The sequence below is a fragment of the Entelurus aequoreus genome, linkage group LG20, assembly GCF_033978785.1.
Source record: "Entelurus aequoreus isolate RoL-2023_Sb linkage group LG20, RoL_Eaeq_v1.1, whole genome shotgun sequence".
NCBI classification, from domain to species: Eukaryota; Metazoa; Chordata; class Actinopteri; order Syngnathiformes; family Syngnathidae; genus Entelurus; species Entelurus aequoreus.
Window position 1 is genome coordinate 42614548 of NC_084750.1, and position 22253 is coordinate 42636800.

The 22253-nt window shown below is 38.0% G+C and overlaps 1 protein-coding gene across 2 annotated transcripts in view; it reads right to left on the bottom strand.

The window, feature by feature from the left end:
• The window catches only part of csmd2 (CUB and Sushi multiple domains 2), a 691992-nt gene that overhangs the window by 83995 nt on the left and 585744 nt on the right, over positions 1 to 22253 (bottom strand). For both annotated transcript variants that reach the window (XR_009822205.1, XM_062030117.1), the window contains 5 exons: positions 20478 to 20666; positions 17324 to 17497; positions 13846 to 14028; positions 3711 to 3887; positions 3155 to 3334 (listed from right to left, as the gene is read on the bottom strand). Coding sequence is in view for 1 of the 2 variants with exons in the window: in XM_062030117.1 (XP_061886101.1) it covers positions 3155 to 3334; positions 3711 to 3887; positions 13846 to 14028; positions 17324 to 17497; positions 20478 to 20666 (903 nt within the window). In the remaining variant the exon portion in view is untranslated. The remainder of the gene's footprint in view (positions 1 to 3154; positions 3335 to 3710; positions 3888 to 13845; positions 14029 to 17323; positions 17498 to 20477; positions 20667 to 22253) is intronic.

Below are 22253 nucleotides of genomic sequence, written 5' to 3' on the forward strand. Positions count from 1 at the left end.
AAAGCGCTCCAAGGTGTAATAAAGTTCAAAACAAAAGGTATAATCCATCGAATAACTTTACTGAGAGATTTTAGCAGGGTAAAACACATGATGAACACTTTTACGACCAACCGGAAACATAGCAACCAGGCTAGCAACGCACCTCCTTTACGGCAGCTGTCGCAACGTTCTTAAAGCAACCGCAGTACATACATATATATACAACATATATCTCCCTTTTTTAACTTTTGTTTTTCTTTCCTTGTAAACGTTACAAAATCACACTGTAGATGTGTTGTCTGTCTAATTATAAATAATGCAGACGAGGCGTGTTGGCTGAGTTCTTGACGTTTACTTTCACAGCGTGGAAACATGCAACACTTTTCGGGGCTACCGCGCATGCTCGTCACTCCCGTTGCATGCTGGGTAGTGTAGTTGTTATATTCTCTAGCTCATAACATTTTTTCCCCCTATAAAGAAACAATGTTAACTCAATAAAGTGTATTTCTTTTTTTAGCTTTAACTTTTCATTTTTTAGCATTGTAACCACATTTGCAAACAACTTTTCTCTTCATAGAATTTTCTGTCAATAAAGAAATAAAGTGCAAAAATGTCAAAGCATCATAACAAACAGTTATGTCAAATAGCAGCAGAAGTGCACTTTTTGGAGAGCTGTATTATTTTCAGTTTTGTGCCCAAGGGACTGATTTTATTTAACACTATATTAATATTTATACACCTATAGTGATCACAGAGACAGGTTGTTTTTGTGTTACTGTATATATTTGTTTCTCTGAAAAATCCCACTTAATATACTTTGGGTAACAACAGTCAATATTTATTTATTTTATTTTATTTTTTTAGGTGAGTAACAGTAAATATTTATTTATTTATTAGATTTTATTTTTTTATTATATAATAAAAGTGAGCTTTTGTTAAACCAAATATTGTGTGGTTTTTTTCCGTATACAACAACCTATCTGGACTCGATAAGAGAATCGATAAGGAATCGGTTCGATAAGAGGATTCGATAATAGGCTCGAACTCGATAATTCCTTATCAAACATCATCCCTATACATACATATATATATATATATATACATACATATATATATATATATATATATATATATATATATATATATATATATATATATACATACACACATAGATATATATATATACACGCATATATACATACACATACAAATATATATATACACATACAAATATATATATATATACATACACATACAAACATTTACATACATACATATATACACGTATGCGTATTTACATACATACATATATACACGTATGTGTATATATATATATATATATATATATATATATATATATATATATATATATATACACAGTTATACACACATACATACATACGCATATATACATACACATACATACATATATACATGTGTGTGTATATATATATATATATATATATATATGTATATACACACATACATATATACTGTACATACGCATATATACATACATACATATATACTGTACATACGCATATATACATACATATACAAATATATATATATATACACACATACATATGCATATATACATACGCATACAAATATATACTGTATTTACACATACAAATATATATATACATACACATACATGCATATATACATATATGCAGTGTATATATATATACACACGTATGTATATATAATTATTTTTTTTTTTTAATGTATTTATTTATTCATACTTTACTAAAACAAAGTTGAGAGCCACTGCTGTAAAGTATATCCAAGTTTATTTTCCATAATATTGTCTATGAAATACATACTTAAACCTATACAATATACTTATGTACATAAGTACCTCAACTTAAGAGCTTAATAGGTTCTGTGGCGGAGCTCAACTCACAACACATAGATCTCAAATCAATGTTTCCCACTAAAATGAGTTGAAAATGATTTTAATTGGTGCCCCCACCCGAAAGAAAGCACACTTTGAACATGCCTTTAAAAATAAAAATAAACAATTCTTGATCAGAAATATTGGATGAAATATTTAAAAAATGGATACACATTGATAGTCCAGCTCATATTGACTGGTATACACAAGCTATGTAGACCAGCGTCTCTTAACCATAGGGCTGGGCTGCGAGCACCCGCTAGAGGGCCACCCACAAAAATATTTGTTTCTCAGCCGGGCTGCAACGGTACTCAGTTGCAATACACTTTTCCACCACTTGTGGCAGTAATGAGAATCGCAAACAAACAGAAGAAGTCTGGAGCTCAAGTCATAGAGAAGTTTAATAAGCGCAACAATTATGACTAAAGTGGTGAAGCTGTAGTTTCAGTTTAGTTAAGATACATACATATTAAAATTGTATTAACATTTAAAAAACAATTTTTGATGTTTTTTAATCGATTAAGAATCATTATAAATAAGAATATACCGTATTTTTCGGACTATACTGTAAGTCGCAGTATTTTTCATAGTTTGGCCGGGGGTGCGACTTATACTCAGGAGCGACTTATGTGTGAAATGATTAACACATTAGCGTCAAATATCAAATAATATTATTTATCTCATTCACGTAAGAGACTAGACGTATAAGATTTCATGGGATTTAGCGATTAGGAGTGACAGATTGTTTGGTAAACGTATAGCATGTTCTATATGTTATAGTTTTTTGAATGACTCTTAAGTTAACATACCAGGCACGTTCTCAGTTGGTTATTTATGCCTCATATAACGTACACTTATTCAGCCTGTTGTTCACTATTCTTGATTTAGTTTAAATTGCCTTTCAAATGTCTATTCTTGGTGTTGGATTTTATGAAATACATTTCCCCCAAAAATGCTACGCGACGTATACTCCGGAGCGACTTATAATCCGAAAAATACGGTATATTTTAACATATTAAAATTTTATTAAAATTTTAAAAAATCTATTTTTTATGTTTTTTAATCGATTAAGAATCGTTATAAATAAGAATATACATATTTTTTGACACCTGACTCTATAATACAAACGGTTACTTAACATGTGATGCGTTCACTTACTTTTATGAGATACGGTATTGTCACTAGGTAGTAACAGCCCTTTGAGACACTTGTGATTTAGGGCTATATAAATAAACATTGATTGATTGATTGATTGATAGTAGTGCGCAACTTTACCTTTGCAAAGAGGTTTGGTGGCGTTCCAGGTGCGGTCCTTGGTGCAGACGAGGGTGGAGGCGCGGTCGGCGTCCATGGTGAAGCCAGGAGAACACTGGAAACTAACGGTATGGCTGAAGGTAAATTCGTTCCCAGACCTCACCCCATTGGCGGGCACACCAGGGTCCCCGCAGTGGATTACTAGGGGACACGGACAGTAAAATAACATTGCAGATGTATTTTTTATTCCAGTAAATGTTTAGTTTTGATTTGCAACGTCATGTAAGAATGTTTGTGCTTTAGTCAGCTGTGCATCAAACTGGCAGGTGCACTTTCCTGATGTCATTACTTCCATCTTGCCCATTTATCCTTGCCATGAAGAAAAGAGGGGCATTGTATTTATTGCATTACTGCACTAATCTATCCTATCTTCCATTTTCATGAAGAAATCGGTTTGAGAAACCAACAAACCGTTTCATGCCTGAATGGCAATAAAAAGGTGACACAAATCTCCCGTCCGTACGAGCAAATGATAATAAGCACATAGATCGATTCCCCCGCCAGGGCGGTTAATTACCCGAGCACTCGGGCATGTTGCCGGTCCAGGTGGCGTTTATGGTGCAGTGGCGGGTGAGCAGGCCGGTGGAGTAGTAGCCCTCCCTGCAGGCGTACGTAATGGACCGGGAAAAGGTGAGGCCGTCATGGACCAGGATCTGGGCATTGCGAGGAGTTCCAGGGTTACCACAGGATATTACTAAAGTGGGAGGAAAAGGCAGAGGGATTTATTGAGCAAGTGGTGGACATGACACTAATTGGTTATCCAATTTATACATCTGTCTATCAACTATGCAAGGGATGTCCACACCCCGGCCAACATAACTTCTTCAATTTGGCCCCGAAGACTGCATTCATTTTAAAACATTGTTTTAATGCTGACATTTTATCACCATCAAGTGGCCAAAGTGGGTAAATTTGATCATTTAGACATGCGCAGCAATTACGTATGACCTAATGCAGACAACCTTCCCCAGTCATGGTGCAAAAAAAATTTAAAAAATGTCAACATACATGGACACACAAAACACAACCTGCTCACTGAACTTTGTGGATATTAAAAACATTTTCCATGCCCCATTAAAAAATTCTGAATTACATCTATTTAAATCCATTACAAAGCATGATGGGAAATATGCAAAACACTCCCCACACTTTTCCATGTTGGGCGCATTTTAACTGGCGCATATTTCTGATTGATTACACAACTTTAAGAAGGTCGTCACAAAAGTAAACAATGTAGAAGTCAAACTTTCACATACTGTTAATATCCAATTATATTAAATACTCATTGTATATCAACTAATATATATAATACAATATGTACACATATGTATAGGCTATAATATTCTCTCTCTCCCTGTCTCTCTTTCTCTATATATATATATACAGTATATATATATATATACATACATATACACACACATACATACATACATACATACATACATACATACATACATACATACATACATATACATATATATATATATGTATATGTATATATATATATATATATATATATATATATATATATATATATATATATATATATATATATATATATATATATGTATATATATATATATATATATATATATATATATATATATATATATATATATATATATATATATATATATATATATATATATATATATATATATATATATACATACGTATATATGTATGTACACATATATATACACACATACATACATACACATATATATGCATACATGCATATACATAAAAATGCATACATGCATATATATATTTATATATATATATATATATATATATATATATATATATATATATATATATAGTCATAGGACTCCTGAGGCAGCGGACAGGTACCGACAGGCCAAGCGGTGTGCGGCTTCGGCGGTCGCGGAGGCAAAAACTCGGACATGGGAGGAGTTCGGGGAAGCCATGGAAAACGACTTCCAGACGGCTTCGAAGCGATTCTGGACCACCATCCGCCGCCTCAGGAAGGGGTGGTTGCAGGATTAGGTCTCTGCTTTTTACAGATGATGTGGTCCTGATGGCTTCATCTGGCCAGGATCTTCAGCTCTCACTGGATCGGTTCGCAGCTGAGTGTGAAGCGACTGGGATGAAAATCAGCACCTCCGAGTCCGAATCCATGGTTCTTGCCCGGAAAAGGGTGGAGTGCCATCTCCGGGTTGCGGAGGAGACCCTGCCCCAAGTGGAGGATTTCAAGTACCTCAGAGTCTTGTTCACGAGTGAGGGAAGAGTGGATGGTGAGATCGACAGGCGGATCGGTGCGGCGTCTTCAGTAATGCGGGCGCTGTATTGATCCGTTGTGGTGAAGAAGGAGCTGAGCCGGAAGGCAAAGCTCTCAATTTACCGGTCGATCTACGTTCCCATCCTCACCTATGGTCATGAGCTTTGGGTTATGACCGAAAGGACAGGATCACGGGTACAAGCGGCCCAAATGAGTTTCCTCCGCCGGGTGGTGGGGCTCTCCCTTAGAGGTGAGAAGCTCTGTCATCCGGGGAGGAGCTCAAAGTAAAGCCGCTGCTCCTCCACATGGAGAGGAGCCAGATGAGGTGGTTCGGGCATCTGGTCAGGATGCCACCCGAACGCCTCCCTAGGGAGGTGTTTAGGGCACGTCCGACCGGTAGGAGGCCACGGGGAAGACCCAGGACACGTTGGGAAGACTATGTCTCCCGGCTGGCCTGGGAACGCCTCGGGATCCCCCGGGAGGAGCTGGACGAAGTGGCTGGGGAGAGGGAAGTCTGGGCTTCCCTGCTTAAGCTGCTGCCCCCGCGACCCGACCTTGGATAAGCGGAAGAAGATGGATGGATGGATGGATATATATATATATATATATATATATATATATATATATATATAATTAATGTTGTAAATACAAATCTTTATATATCTAAAAAGGGTGGGTCCTAAAGAGGTAGGATTTTTCGGAGGTCTTAAGAAGGTAACAAACACAAGAGTGTGTGTGTGTGTGTGTGTGTGTGTGTGTGTGTGTGTGTGTGTGTGTGTGTGTGTGTGTGTGTGTGTGTTGTATTTATACTCTTCTTGCAACATCAACAAGGAAAAGTACCTTCCGGTGAACAAGTGATGACATAAATCATGGTCCCAATACGGAAAACCATTGCATCTAATAGACAATGTCTCATTTGCACCCCCTGGTGGTGAAATCTATCAAAATGAGGGTGGTCCCAAAAAGGAGGGATTTTTCAAATTGACTGTGTGTCTGTTTTAAAAGTGCTTCCCCTCTGGTCAACATATGAAATAACAATTGTGTGTAAAAATTTTAAGTGATCCCCCTCTGGCCAACATATGAAATAACAAGTGTGCGTAAGAAATTGAAATGCGCCCATTTTGGGCAAAATGAATAATATAAGTAATTAAAATATGTATATAGAGACATACTGTAATAACGTGAAGTAAATAATGAAGATTAAAAACCAATTACAAACAAAAATAAAAAACAAAACAAAAAAAAAACTAAAAGCAGTCTTTTTATCACAATGTGTCGACTTTTTTCTTATAAAATTGGGAACAATTTCTCAATATTTTCTCGTAAAATGATTACTTTTTTATGTAAAATTATTACTTTTTAATGAAAAATGGTGACATTTGCCATTTAAAATTCTGACTTTTATCACAATGTTGCCAATTGTTTTTTGTTGTCCTTGTAAAATAGTGACATTTTTTGGAGTAAATTTATGACTTTTGTCATCATTTTGCCAAGTAAAAGATCGTTATTATAATGTTGCCAAAATGTTAGTTTTCTTATAAAATTGTGACTTTTGTCGAGTAAAATTGCAACTCTTTTCATAAAATTGCTAACATTTTAAGCTTTTCTTGTAAAATTGCGACTGTTATTGAGCAAAGTTCCAACTTTTATCATAATCTTGCACAAATGTTCAGTTTTTCTTGCAAAATGTTGACTTGCGTTGAGTAAAAATACGACTTATTATAATACTGCCAACATTCTAAGTTTTTCTTGTGAAATTGTGACCTTTTTCTTGTGAAATTCCAACTCATTTTTCACAACAAGCTTTTTTATATGTGCATAGTATGTAAATATTATTAATGTTGTAAATACAAATCTTTATATATATAAAAAGGGTGGTCCTAAAGAGGTAGGCATTTATCTTAGGTCTTAAAAAGGTAACAAACACAAGTGTGTGTGTGTGTGTGTGTGTGTGTTAGTTACACTTCCAGTGCCTGCAAAGACTCCAGCTTGCCTCAGACTCTCAGAGTCCTGAGGGTACCGGCCTTTTATATAATGACCAGATGTGGTCCGGCCTTTGAAGCCGGTGCCAGCCAAGAACAGGTGGGCGACGCCGGCTCATATGTACACACCAAAGAGGGTGTGAGCCAAAGGGAGACGCGACAGAGGTGGTGGCATAAGGAGAGAAGTGTGTGTTGTTTAACTCAGGTTACCTACTTTAAATACTGTCATGACCTGAATATAAGACCACCCCGCAGAATATTTGGGAGAATACCATCATCCGTGACGATAAAAAACAGCAACTGGTAACTGCACTAAAAAAAAGGGACAACATATTTCTTGGCTGCTAAACGTCTTGTTTAATGATTTAATGATCATTTGTACAAAACATGCAATTTATTTTGCCAATCAAATGTTTGAGAAAACCACACAAATAACATCCTGTAATTTAATTTTGATATTATTTTTTTTATCTTGATAGATTAAAAATGAACACCAATGAGTTGACTGATGAACATTATCACATACTTTATTTAGAAAGTATAAATAACAACATAAAAGTAGAATACTATTAACCGCAACATGAAAGTGTAAAAAACCCCAATAACATTATGATTTGTACATTTTCAGAATGTGCTAGTTCTATTTTATAAACAAAGAAAACAATCTGAAGTTGTCTTTATTTTTAAGTTATCGTGCCGTGATTTTACCAGTCCGGCCCACTTGGGAGTAGATTTTTCTCCATGTGGAACCCCATCTAAAACGAGTTTGACGCCCTTCCTTTAGTCCGAAAAATAGGGTATGTGCTTTTACTGCTATATAGCCATTTTAAAGCGGTATAAAATGAGTAAAACAAAGTACCGTATTTTTCGGAGTATAAGTCGCACCGGCCAAAAATGCATAATAAAGAAGGAAAAAAACATATGTAAGTCGCACTGGAGTATAAGTCGCATTTTTGGGGGAAATGTATTTGGTAAAAGCCAACACCAAGAATAGACATTTGAAAGGCAATTTAAACTAAATCAAGAATAATGAACAACAGGCTGAATAAGTGTACGTTATATGAGGCATAAAAAACCAACTGAGAAGGTGCCTGGTATGTTAACTTAAGAGTCATTCAAATAACTATAACATATAGAACATGCTATACGTTTACCAAACAATCTGTCACTCCTAATCGCTAAATCCCATGAAATCTTATACGTCTAGTCTCTTACGTGAATGACATAAATAATATTATTTGATATTTTACGCTAATGTGTTAATCATTTCACACATAAGTCGCTCCGGAGTATAAGTCGCACCCCCGGCCAAACTATGAAAAAAACTGCGACTTATAGTCCGAAAAATACGATATGTGTTTTTACTGCTATCTAGCCATATTAAAGGCCTACTGAAATGACATTTTTTTATTTAAACGGGGATAGCAGATCCATTCTATGTGTCATACTTGATCATTTTGCGATACTGCCATATTTTTGCTGAAAGGATTTAGTAGAGAACATTGACGGTAAAGGTCGCAACTTTTGGTCGCTTATAAAAAAAGCCTTGCCTGTACCGGAAGTAGCGTGACGTCGCAGGTTGAAAGGCTCCTCACATTTCCCCATTGTTTACACCAGCAGCGAGAGCGAATCGGACCGAGAAAGCGACGATTACCCCATTAATTTGAGCGAGGATGAAAGATTTGTGGATGAGGAACGTGAGAGTGAAGGACTAGAGTGCAGTGCAAGACGTATCTTTTTTCGCTCTGACCGTAACTTAGGTACAAGGGCTCATTGGATTCCACACTCTCTCCTTTTTCTATTGTGGATCACGGATTTGTATTTTAAACCACCTGGGATACTATATCCTCTTGAAAATGAGAGTCAAGAACGCGAAATGGACATTCACAGTGACTTTTATCTCCACGACAATACATCGGCGAAGCTCTTTAGCTACTGAGCTAACGTGATAGCATCGTGCTCAAATGCAGATAGAAACAAAAGAAATAAATCCCTGACTGGAAGGATAGACAGAAGATCAACAATACTATTAAACCATGGACAAGTAACTACACGGTTAATAATTCCCAGCTTGGCGAAGCTTAACAATGCTGTTGCTAACGACGCCATTGAAGCTAACTTAGCAACGGGACCTCACAGAGCTATGATAAAAACATTAGGTATCCACCTACGCCAGCCAGCCCTCATCTGCTCATCAACACCCGTGCTCACCTGCGTTCCAGCGATCGACGGAAGGACGAAGGACTTCACCCGATCATCCATGAGGTCGGCGGCTAGCGCGTCTGCTATCCAAGTCAAAGTCCTCCTGGTTGTGTTGCTGCAGCCAGCCGCTAATACACCGATCCCACCTACAGCTTTCTTCTTTGCAGTCTTCATTGTTCATTAAACAAATTGCAAAAGATTCACCAACACAGATGTCCAGAATACTGTGGAATTTTGCGATGAAAACAGAGCTTTTCTGTATTGGATTCAATGGGGTCCGAATACTTCCGGTTCAACCATTGACGTCACGCGCATACGTCATCATACAAAGACGTTTCCAACCGGAAGTTTAGCGGGAAATTTAAAATGTCACTTTATAAGTTAACCCGGCCGTATTGGCGTGTGTTGCAGTGTTAAGATTTCATCATTGATATATAAACTATCAGACTGCGTGGTCGCTAGTAGTGGCTTTCAGTAGGCCTTTAAGGCGGTATAAAATGAGTAAAACAAAGTATTTTTTCGCCAAGTTTTGTTGAAGTGCTGTGCTCTTTGAGGTTAAGGTTACGAGGAAGACGCAACACATTGATTGCAAAATTCATAAACTCACAAGTTGATTAAAAAAAACATAACATTTTGCTTCGACTTTCTGAAAAAGCTGCCGCAAATTTCAGGCGAGTCGGCGACGATTGCAAAAAAAAAAAAAAAGCCTGTGAATTCCTGGAGGGACTGAGGAGTGTGTGTGAGTGACAGGAAGAAAAGCTGCGCAGTCACCTGCTGGTTTGCACGTGTAAACGCCTTCACCCCGAATAATCGACAAGCTGTCTTTGTTCATCTGACTTAACGCGCGGAATTGGCCTGGATCTGTCCGCTTCCATCGCCGCTTTGATGTTTCTGACGCGGCCTTGTCTCGTGTTTAACCAGCTGGGACAGCAGCTAATTGACATGTTTCCTCCCTCACCAGCGCAAGCGAGGGCGAGAGACCAGCGGCAAGGTGACTTTCCACGCCACTCCAATGACATCACTACTTTTATGTCTCTGGTTAGACTTCTGCTACGTTCCATTTCACACCTCTCCTCAACATCACAACTCCAGTGGTCGTCACTCTAAACAAAGCCCTTCCGCCTGGGTAGGTGTGGTCTTCTGGGCCCGCCCCTGGGTCTCCAGTGGGATGTGTCCTGAATAGCTGGTGCAGGAATGCATCCCGATCACGTCGCCCATCGACCTCCGATGTCTGCTTTTGCAGCAAAAGGGGAATTTGTTCCGCTTGGCAGCCGCACTTTGGAGGGATTCAGATTTTAAATGAACTTTTAAGGCCTTCAACTAACCCCACGACACCTATTGATCGCCTTCAACCTCACTTGCAATGTTCAATAAGATCCGACGGCCACGTCTCTGCAAGGTGCAACGTCTCTCCCAACGTTTCCATGCACACCTGCTTTGACCTAACTATTTCTTTAAAGTACAATAAAAAAGGAAATCACCTTTTTTTTTGCTTCATTGTGTTTCAGTTCACCCGTTAAACCAGGGGTCGGGAACCTTTTAGGCTGAGAGAGCCAAAAAGTATTTCTGTGAGAGCCATATAATATTCTTTAACACTGAATACAACTAAATGCGTGCATTTTTAAGTAAGACCAACATTTTTAGAGTATAATAAGTCTCTTTTTCTTTTTAATAACAGTTATTCTGAAGGTGACCAATAATAAATAAAATACTTCTTACCATTAATGCTGCATGGTTTTGCTGATGGCTTTGTAGTCTGGTTGATACGTGGTTATTTTCAACACTGTGATTACCAGCGGAATTATTCATTACTTATCGTGTTAAGCAATGTCAGCTAGGATTTATCTGAGAGCCAGATGCAGTCATCAAAAGAGCCACATCTGGCTCTAGAGCCATAGGTTCCCTACCCCTGCGTTAAACTGTACCACGGGACAAAGAACCACTTGTTTTATTGTCCTATATTCATAAATCGATAAAAATAAATAAAAACATAATAATAATACAATAAAAATATATATATTTTAACATTAACATGCTAACATTTATGCGTTAACTGTTAGCATACTAGTATAAAAAGTCATATTTATACATGAATATACACTCGTATAAAAGGTATATTCTTGTATAAAAGGTCATATTTATACATGAATATACAGATTAATAAAAGGTATTTTCTTGTATAAAAGGTATTTTCTTGTATTAAAGGTCATATTTATACATGAATATACACTCATATAAAAACTGTTTTCTTGTATAAAAGGTCATATTTATACAGTAATATACACTTGTATAAAAGGTTTTTTCTTGTATAAAAGGTCATATTTATACATGAATATACACTCCTATAAAAGGTATTTTCTTGTATAAAAGGTCTTATTTATACATGAATATACACTAGTATAAAAACTATTTTCTTGTATAAAAGGTCATATTTATACATGAATATACACTCCTATAAAAGGTATTTTCTTGTATAAAAGGTATTTTCTTGTATTAAAGGTCATATTTATACATGAATATACACTAGTATAAAAACTATTTTCTTGTATAAAAGGTCATATTTATACATGAATATACACTCGTATAAAAACTATTTTCTTGTATAAAAGGTCATATTTATACATGAATATACACTCCTATAAAAGGTATTTTCTTGTATAAAAGGTATTTTCTTGTATTAAAGGTCATATTTATACATGAATATACACTCGTATAAAAACTGTTTTCTTGTATAAAAGGTCATATTTATACATGAATATACACTTGTAAAAAAAGGTATTTTCTTGTATAAAAGGTCATATTTATACAGTAATATACACTTGTATAAAAGGTCATATTTATACATGAATATACACTCCTATAAAAGGTATTTTTTTTAATAAAAGGTATTTTCTTGTATAAAAGGTCATATTTATACATGAATATACACTCCTATAAAACGTATTTTCTTGTATAAAAGGTCATATTTAATATACACTTGTATAAAAGGTATTTTCTTGTGTAAAAGGTCATATTTATACATGAATATACACTCCTATAAAAGGTATTTTCTTGTATAAAAGGTATTTTCTTGTATAAAAGGTATTTTCTTGTATTAAAGGTCATATTTATACATGAATATACACTCGTATAAAAACTGTTTTCTTGTATAAAAGGTCATATTTATACATGAATATACACTTGTAAAAAAAGGTATTTTCTTGTATAAAAAGTCATATTTATACAGTAATATACACTTGTATAAAAGGTTTTTTCTTGTATAAAAGGTCATATTTATACATGAATATACTCATATAAAAGGTATTTTCTTGTATAAAATGTCATATCTATACAGTAATAAACACTTGTATAAAAGGTTTTTTTCTTGTATAAAAGGTCATATTTAATATACACTTGTATAAAATGTTTTTTCTTGTATAAAAGGTCATATTTATACATGAATATACACTCCTATAAAAGGTATTTTCTTCTATAAAAGGTCATATTTATACATGAATATACACTCCTATAAAACGTATTTTCTTGTATAAAAGGTCATATTTAATATACACTTGTATAAAAGGTATTTTCTTGTGTAAAAGGTATTTTCTTGTATAAAAGGTCATATTTATACATGAATATACACTCCTATAAGAGGTTTTTTTTTTTTATAAAAGGTATTTTCTTGTATAAAAGGTCATATTTATACATGAATATACACTCCTATAAAACGTATTTTCTTGTATAAAAGGTCATATTTAATATACACTTGTATAAAAGGTATTTTCTTGTGTAAAAGGTCATATTTATACATGAATATACTCATAGAAAAGGTATTTTCTTGTATAAAAGGTCACTTTAATACATTTGTACAGGTCAAATGTATTAATTTAAAAAATCATTATTATGAAAATGTTGAAATTATTAAAAAAGTGGAAAAATATGAAATACATAAAGAAATTATCAATTAAAAACATTTGAAGAAAAATGGAAATAGATAAAACGTCGTAATTGTTTGACAAAAAGTCATAATTGAGGTCCAGTCACAATACTCAAAAATAAAAAGTCAAAAATATGAGTCGAAATAAATATTTGATTTAAAAAATCCACATGATGAGCTAAAAAAAACAGTATGGTCAGTATGGCATAAAATAATTATAAGATCAAAAGTTGGACTGATCAGCTCCACACGTCTTACGCATAAAACCGTGTGTTGTCCACACCTGAGAAACACAATTTGAACCTACCATGGCACTCAGGTTGAGTACCCAGCCAGGTCCCATTGGCCAGGCAGCTTCTCTCAGGCGAGCCCTTCAGCATGTAGCCTGGCTCACAGCTGAAGCGCACCACACTGCCCACACTGAACTGCTCCCCCAGGCGGATGCCGTGCACGGGGACCCCTGGATCCCCACACAGGCCTGCAGCGTCTCCTACAGTGGGGACAAGAAAACCAGTCAAAAGGAGCAAACAATCCTATACAAGCTTTCCGAAGAAAATTCAGATTAAAGGACATTAGCACTGCAGTCGGAGCGGGGCCACAGACCCTCTAAATCACAGGTGTTAAACTCAAGGCCCGGGGGCCAGATCTGGCCCGCCACATCCTTTTATCTGGCCCACAAACACCTGGAAATGAGATGTGCCAATAAAACAACCTAATATTTTTTTTAACATTTTGACTGAAAAAAAATGAATGTACGGCATGAAATTGCATACATTTTAAACTTTAATAGTATCCTATACTGTCACTCCGCTCGGAGCGCCCCGGCACGCCATTGCTCGCTCTTCCCGCACCGCAGCCACGCGCTTGCACGGCTGCAGGCAATCGACAATCAGCGCACCTGGATCTGATGAGGGCAGACGACATAAAGACCAGCGGACCCGAAGATCCAGTGCCGGAACGTAGTTCACTCCTCGTAGTAAGCATCCCGTCTCTGGCTTCCCTCTTTGTACCTGCTCTCTGTGCTTTCCCTCTGCCCGTGTCTTTTATGTCCTTTGTGTTCCCCGTACTATTCCCTCTGTCTCCATTGATCGAGCTGTGCGCCTCGCTTCTTTGGACTTCCCGCCGGACTTTGGAGTGCTTCCTTCGACCCTCGACCCCCGCTTGGACACGGTCTTCTTGCCTTGCCCCTCTGGACTTTTGAACGATTCATCCAACACGCACTAACAACACCCTCTGGTAACATTTACATTGTTAATTCTTCACATCATCTTGCACCATACACTCTTAGTAGCATACACACCCCAACACATAGTCAAGTTCAATAAACCTGCTGGACTTATTTATCCCTGTCGCTGTGTCGTCTCCTTCCTCCGCCGTACGTAAGAAATATTGCAACCCATTTTTTGTCAAAACAAAAATAAATACTTAAATATCTGCTTGACTTCTGATTACATAGCAAGTTATCCATCGAATTGTACACGGTAAAAATAAAAATAGATTTTACGGTAACATTTACAGTGGTGTTCACAGCATATTACTGGAAATTTAAAAGAAAAACACTTTTTTTTTTACGATAAAAGTCCGTCGTTTGAGCTGCCAGTTTTAGTGCCAACGCGTATTCTTCAATAAACCCACAGCCGCTCATTTCCTGCACGCTTCACTCCGGCGGCAGCAAGCAGCTGCTTTCCATCAGCACTCAACGCACCCGGCGCTAATGAGAGGTCCTGTCTTCATAAGCCTGCTCAACCTGCTATCCGGTGCCAGAACGTCGTCTTCTTTTTGAGTACCGTAAGCTATCATCCAGCTCTACGCAACCTTGCTTTGCTCTCTGTGTTTTCTTCCCCGTGTTATTGATTGTCTCGTGTCCTCCTTGTTGCTCCGTTGACGAGCTATGTGTCTCGTCATTCCTTGTTCCCCTGCTTCCCGGACTGCCTCTAGGATCTCGACCTCCCACTTGGACACGGACCTCTTACGCTCCGCTATAGCCCTTCCTGCTTGTTTCACGGATCTATGTGCCTCCCCTGCCCCTTTTGGACTTGCCTCTCGCTCAACATTGACGGTAACACTCAACAGTTAATTCATACACATAGTCACACACACCATACACTCTCTTGGATTTTTGTCACACTACATTCTCTCGTTAGTTATATTATTGTTTGATTATTATATATATCATGATATATATAATAAAATCATAGATCTAAACTATGCCCCCTGTTGTCTGTGCCGTCTACTCCTCCAGTACACAACAGCATTACCGCAAATGGAAAACAAAAAATGACGGTAAAAATCTGTCAGCTCAGATGGCAGAATTAAAAAACTGTTATTCTTTTTCCATCCATCCATCCATCTTCTTCCCGCTTATCCGAGGTCGGGTCGCGGGGGCAGCAGCCTAAGCAGGGAAGCCCAGACTTCCCTCTCCACGGCCACTTTGTCCAGCTCTTCCCGGGGGATCCCGAGGCGTTCCCAGGCCAGCCGGGAGTCATAGTCTTCCCAACGTGTCCTGGGTCTTCCCCGTGGCCTCTTACCGGTCGGACGTGCCCTAAACACCTCCCTAGGGAGGCGTTCGGGTGGCATCCTGACCAGATGACTGATCCACCTCATCTGGCTCCTCTCCATGTGGAGGAGCAGCGGCTTTACTTTGAGCTCCTCCCGGATGACAGAGCTTCTCACCCTATCTCTAAGGGAGAGCCCCGCCACCCGGCGGAGGAAACTCATTTGGGCCGCTTGTACCCGTGATCCTGTCCTTTCGGTCATAACACAAAGCTCATGACCATAGGTGAGGATGGGAACGTAGATCGACCGGTAAATTGAGAGCTTTGCCTTCCGGCTCAGCTCCTTCTTCACCACAACGGATCGATACAGCGTCCGCATTACTGAAGACGCCGCACCGATCCGCCTGTCGATCTCACCATCCACTCTTCCCTCACTCGTGAACAAGACTCCCAGGTACTTGAACTCCTCCACTATTGTTTTTCCATTTACCATAATATGTTGTAAAAACAACAAATATTTCACAGTAAAATTCTAGTGAATACGTTGCCATTTTTTTCCTGTAAAATCTACAGATGTTTTTTTTTTGTTACAGTGTACATAAAAAAATATTTTCAATAATCAAATGATAATTCATAATATTTGCCGTTTCAAGCGGCCCATAACTGCCGTGTGGCCCTCAATGAAAAGCAGTTTGACATCCCTACTCTAAATAATCCTCTCAAAAACAAATGTCATTAACGGTATTTGTTAAACATGCAGGGAACAACCTTGTACCTCGTTGACACACCCTACTTTTAAAACCACTATCGATTTAGTAATAGCACTCATCGCGGCCACGTCCACATTACCCCATGTGGGCTTTATGTCATTTTAATGGTGCAGAGCTATTAGCTCGCGACAAAAATCCATACGGAAATGTTGGGGAAAGTGACAAATGCGCAGGTTGCGCGTGATTGCTGATAATTGTGACATTAAACTGACGGCGTGCGGTGGAAATGCCAGCCTGCATACATTAAGTGACAATTAATCTCGACTTTATTGTTGGTGGACTTCACAATTCGCTTGGCATTTGGTGAGTTGATCCACGTGGCTCGAAGAAAAGACTTTTCTTTATTGAGCTTCGTAAACAAGCTGGAATGTCGGCTCCTCTTCCTGAGTGCATTTTTTATGGCGGCTACTTGCTTTGCCCTTGAGGCATGCCTCCTCCTGACCATTAGCAGACGACATCTGCCCACCCAAAACCCCGAACTTCTGGCCCCGTATTGGAAGGAAAGACGCCATCTGAGTACCTGAGCAGTGCGGCGGCGAGCCGCTCCATTGCGCGTCCAGCTGGCACATGCGCGTGGTGTTGCCAACGATGGCGCGCTGGCCGATGCAGCTGTGGCGGATGACCGAGCCCACGGTCCGACGGTCGCCTGAGATCTGGGCGTAGGGGGGGATGCTGGGGCGGTCGCACAACACCACTGTGAGGGGAGAAAAATACATTAATGGATCTGTGAAGGTGAAAAAACTTTAGTGTGGGTGGTAAAAAAAAAAAGTACCGTAAATTCCTGACTTTAAGTCGCTATTTTTTTTCCTACGCCTTGAGCTCTGCGGCTTATAAAACGGTGCCATTAATTCATGGATTTTTTTTCCAATTACGGCCATAATGCAACTAGTTTGAATAAAACACATGCAAAAGGGACTTCACTACAATTTACGACATTTTATGAATGATTAGACAGTTAATCTACTGTCAAAATGTTTTAACTTGAACTTTTAACTAACAATTACTGTAACGTATTATTTTCTCCCTATGTCTGGCATTAAAAGACTACAGCTGGTGCAAAATGCGGCTGCTAGACTTTTGACAAGAACAAGAAAGTTTGATCATTTTACGCCTATACTGTATATACCTTTATATACCTATATACATACATGTATAACTATACTGTGTATGCCTTTATATACTTATACACATATATACACGTATGTATAACTATATATATATATAACTATATATATATATATATATATATATATATATATATATATATATATATATATATATATATATATATATATATATATATAGTTATATATATATTTGATCATATTACGCCTATACTGTGTATTACTGTATATACCTTTATATACCTATATACATACATGTATAACTATACTGTATATGCCTTTATATACTTATACACATATATACACGTATGTATAACTATATATATATATATATATATATATATATATATATATATATATATATATATATATATATATATATATATATATATATATATATATATATATATGTATATAGGTGTACAAAGGTAAAAACAATATAGTTATATATATATATATATATATATATATATATATATATATATATATATATATATATAGGTATATAGGTGTACAAAGGTAAAAACAGTATAGTTATATATATATACACACGTATGTATAACTATATATATATATATATATATATATATATATATATATATATATATATATATATATATATATTTGATCATATTACGCCTATACTGTATATTACTGTATATACCTTTATATACCTATATACATACATGTATAACTATACTGTATATGTCTTTATATACTTATACACATATATACACGTATGTATAACAATATATATATATATATATATATATATATATATATATATATATATATATATATATATATATATATATATATATATATATATATATATATATATATATAGGTGTACAAAGGTAAAAACAGTATAGTTCTATATATATGTATATAGGTGTGTAAAGGTATATACAGTATAGGTATATATATATAGGTATATACGTATATAAAGGTATATACAGTATAGTTATACATATATGTATATATGTGTATAAGTATATACAGGCATATACAGTATAGTTATGCATGTATGTATATAGGTATGGAAAGGTATATACAGTATAGTTATACATATAAGTATATAAAGGTATATACAGTACAGTTATACATGTATGTATATAGGTATATAAAGATATATACAGTATAGGCGTAATATGATCAAACTTTATTGTTCTTGTCAAAAGTTGAACAGCCGCATTTTATATATATATACATATATATATATATATATATATATACATATATATATATATATATATATATATATATATATATATATATATATATATATATATATATATATATATATATATATATATATATACATATGTATACATATGTATATACATACCTATACTGGCTCCCCTGCACTGGCTTCCTGTACACTTAAGATGCGACTTTAAAGTTTTACTACTTACGTATAAAATACTAAAGAGTCCATCTCCGTCATATCTTGCTGATTGTATTGTACCATACGTCCTGGCCAGAAATCTGTGTTCCAGGAATTCCGGCTTATTAGTGATTCCCAGGGCCCCAAAAAGTATTTAGAGCGTTTTCAATTTTGGCTCCAGTACTCTGGAATGCCCTCCCGGCAACAGTTGGAGATGCTACCTCAGTAGAAGCATTTAAGTCCCATCTTAAAACGCATTTGTATACTCTAGCCTTTAAACAGACCCCCCCTTTTAGACCAGTTGATCTGCCGTCTCTCTTTTCTGCTCTGCCCCTTGGCTCTAGCTGTTCCAAGTCGGGACCTGGGGTGGACCACTCCTCTGTGCATCAGTTGGGTACGTCTCTACGTGTCTACATTCAAGACGATCCCCGGCTGGCCCACTATGGACTGGACTCTCACATTATTAATTGAAGCCACTCGGCATCCATGGCACCAGTCCCCCACATCTACGGTCCCTTCCAAGGTTTCTTCTTGTTCCCATTGGGTTGAGTTTTTTCTTGCCCTGATGTTGGATCTGTTGTGGCTTGTGCAGCCCTTTGAGACATTTGTGATTAAGGGCAACGTTGATTGATTAATTTACTTTAAAATAGCTCTTAATGACACATTGTAGCTTCTGAATAACGCAATGTTCACATTTTATTGCCCATCATCCATCTGGAAATAAAAGCCAAGGCTAGGTGCGATGACGTAGCGGGAAACGAATGGTCTCTTGTTTTGTAGGACATGTTTTCCACCGCTACGTCTTTGCTCTCTGTGTTGAAAGGCTGAGAGCCAAGGGTATAACAAAAGGGGACAGGGTTTCAGCCTTAGTGCATATTTCTAAAGGACTGACTAAAAGGTCTGCAAAATTTGTGCGAGATTGGTAGAAAAACATGGCAGACCGCAGAAAAACATCATTACAAGCGGTAGACTTTGAGGACATCTGCGTTGTTTGCGTGGTACCATGCGATGCCCACTTTAGCTTTGAAGTCTAAATGGTCTTGATTGTGGTCAGAGGCTTTCTCGCCCCTACTACTACATTCCGAGCACAACCCATAGGGGGCGCCACAACTATCATTCCCAGTCGCGGCATTACACGCATTTTCCCAACCGGGGTTACTCACAAAGGCACTTGGGTAGGGAGCGGTCCCAGGTCCCGTCGCCTTGACAGGAGATGGAGCTGGTTCCCAGCTGGTAGTAGCCCGGGTTGCATTGATATGACACCGCGGTCTGGAAGCTGAAGCGATGTGGTCCACTGGTTAAGACCTGCCTGACACTGTTCTCCACATGACCCGGGTCTGTGCAGTTCACAACTGGGGAGAGGGAACAAACAGAAAGGTTGAATTGTGGCATGTAGTATAAATCTACTACTACTCCTTGACTTGTTTGCTGGTTTCATCCATCCATCCATCCAGCCGACACACAATCCCTATTTCAGGACTCGGGAAGTAAACATTTGCTGGAGTCTCTTGCCGGCCGTCACGGTGCAAAGATGTTGATGGATGGGAAAGTGATACTTGAACTCCAGATGGAGAGGGCGAGGGAAGGGGCGGGTTGTGGTACAGCTCGGAAGGCTGATGGCAGTGGAATATATTACAATTCATGAGTGGATGTAGGGCCATTACTTCTGCCAGCACTGATCCATCTTGAGTGTCTCACACAAGCAGGTTTTTCATATCGCCTCAACAGAGTACTCTGGCTCCAGCATTTGGCTGTTAAAATGGGAACTAGAATTCCAAATGTTTCCCTGAAACAGTACTTCCAAAGGAGCCATTATGCCCCACTTTTCCCTGTTTATATTTGCCAGATTGGAAAATGAGCTCATTGTATGCTAATAAGCCTCGGAGCGTGCTCCCGACCTGCACCACCATTACCCAACAATACTTACACTGATGCATTTTTTCCCCCCAGAATGCTAAACCCAAAAATTGAAAACCTCGACATATACCGCACACGTTGAAGCAATGACAATGGTTTATTTGTTTCGGACATCCATCCATCCATCCATCTTATTCCGCTTATCCGAGGTCGGGTCACGGGGGCAGCAGCTTAAGCAGGGAAGCCCAGACTTCCCTCTCCCCAGCCACTTCGTCCAGCTCCTCCCGGGGGATCCCGAGGCGTTCCCAGGCCAGTCGGGAGACATACTCTACCCAACGTGTCCTGGGTCTTCCCCGTGGCCTCCTACCGGTCGGAGGTGACCAAAACACCTCCCTAGGGAGGCGTTCGGGTGGCATCCTGACCAGATGCCCGAAGCACCTCATCCGGCTCCTCTCCATGTGGAGGAGCAGCGGCTTTAGTTTGAGCTCCCCCCGGTTAAAGCGGCGGGAAAAATTACAAGGACGATACTCCCAGAGATGAGTGCCATGTACACAACTCGCTGCCTAAAACGAGTACACAACATCCTGAAGGACACATACCACCCAGCACATGGCCTCTTCAACCTGCTACCCTCTGGAAGGAGGTATAGATCGATTCGTGCCAGGACCACCAGAATGTCTCACAGTCTGTATCCCCAGGCTGTGAGACTGCTAAATGAACAGCCTGTCTCTTTCCTGCCCCGGACCATCTTATTACCTCACTCTTCACCACCTCAATAATTGTGCTCTGGACATTGCATTGCTGCAACATCAACGTAACACCCATCAGACATCTGACTGTTCCCACCCCCACGCCCCTCTATTCGCCATCTTCCTGACAATGCTAAACTGTAAACCATGGTCCACCTGCACTTCAATGCAGTTTCTATGCCGCTGGACAAAACTCAAAGAAAATCTCGTTGACGTGTATGACTTAAGTGTTATTATGACAATGACAATAAAGGAATTGATTGATTGATAATGACAGAGCTTCTCACCCTATCTCTAAGGGAGAGCCCTGCCACCCGGCGGAGGAAACTCATT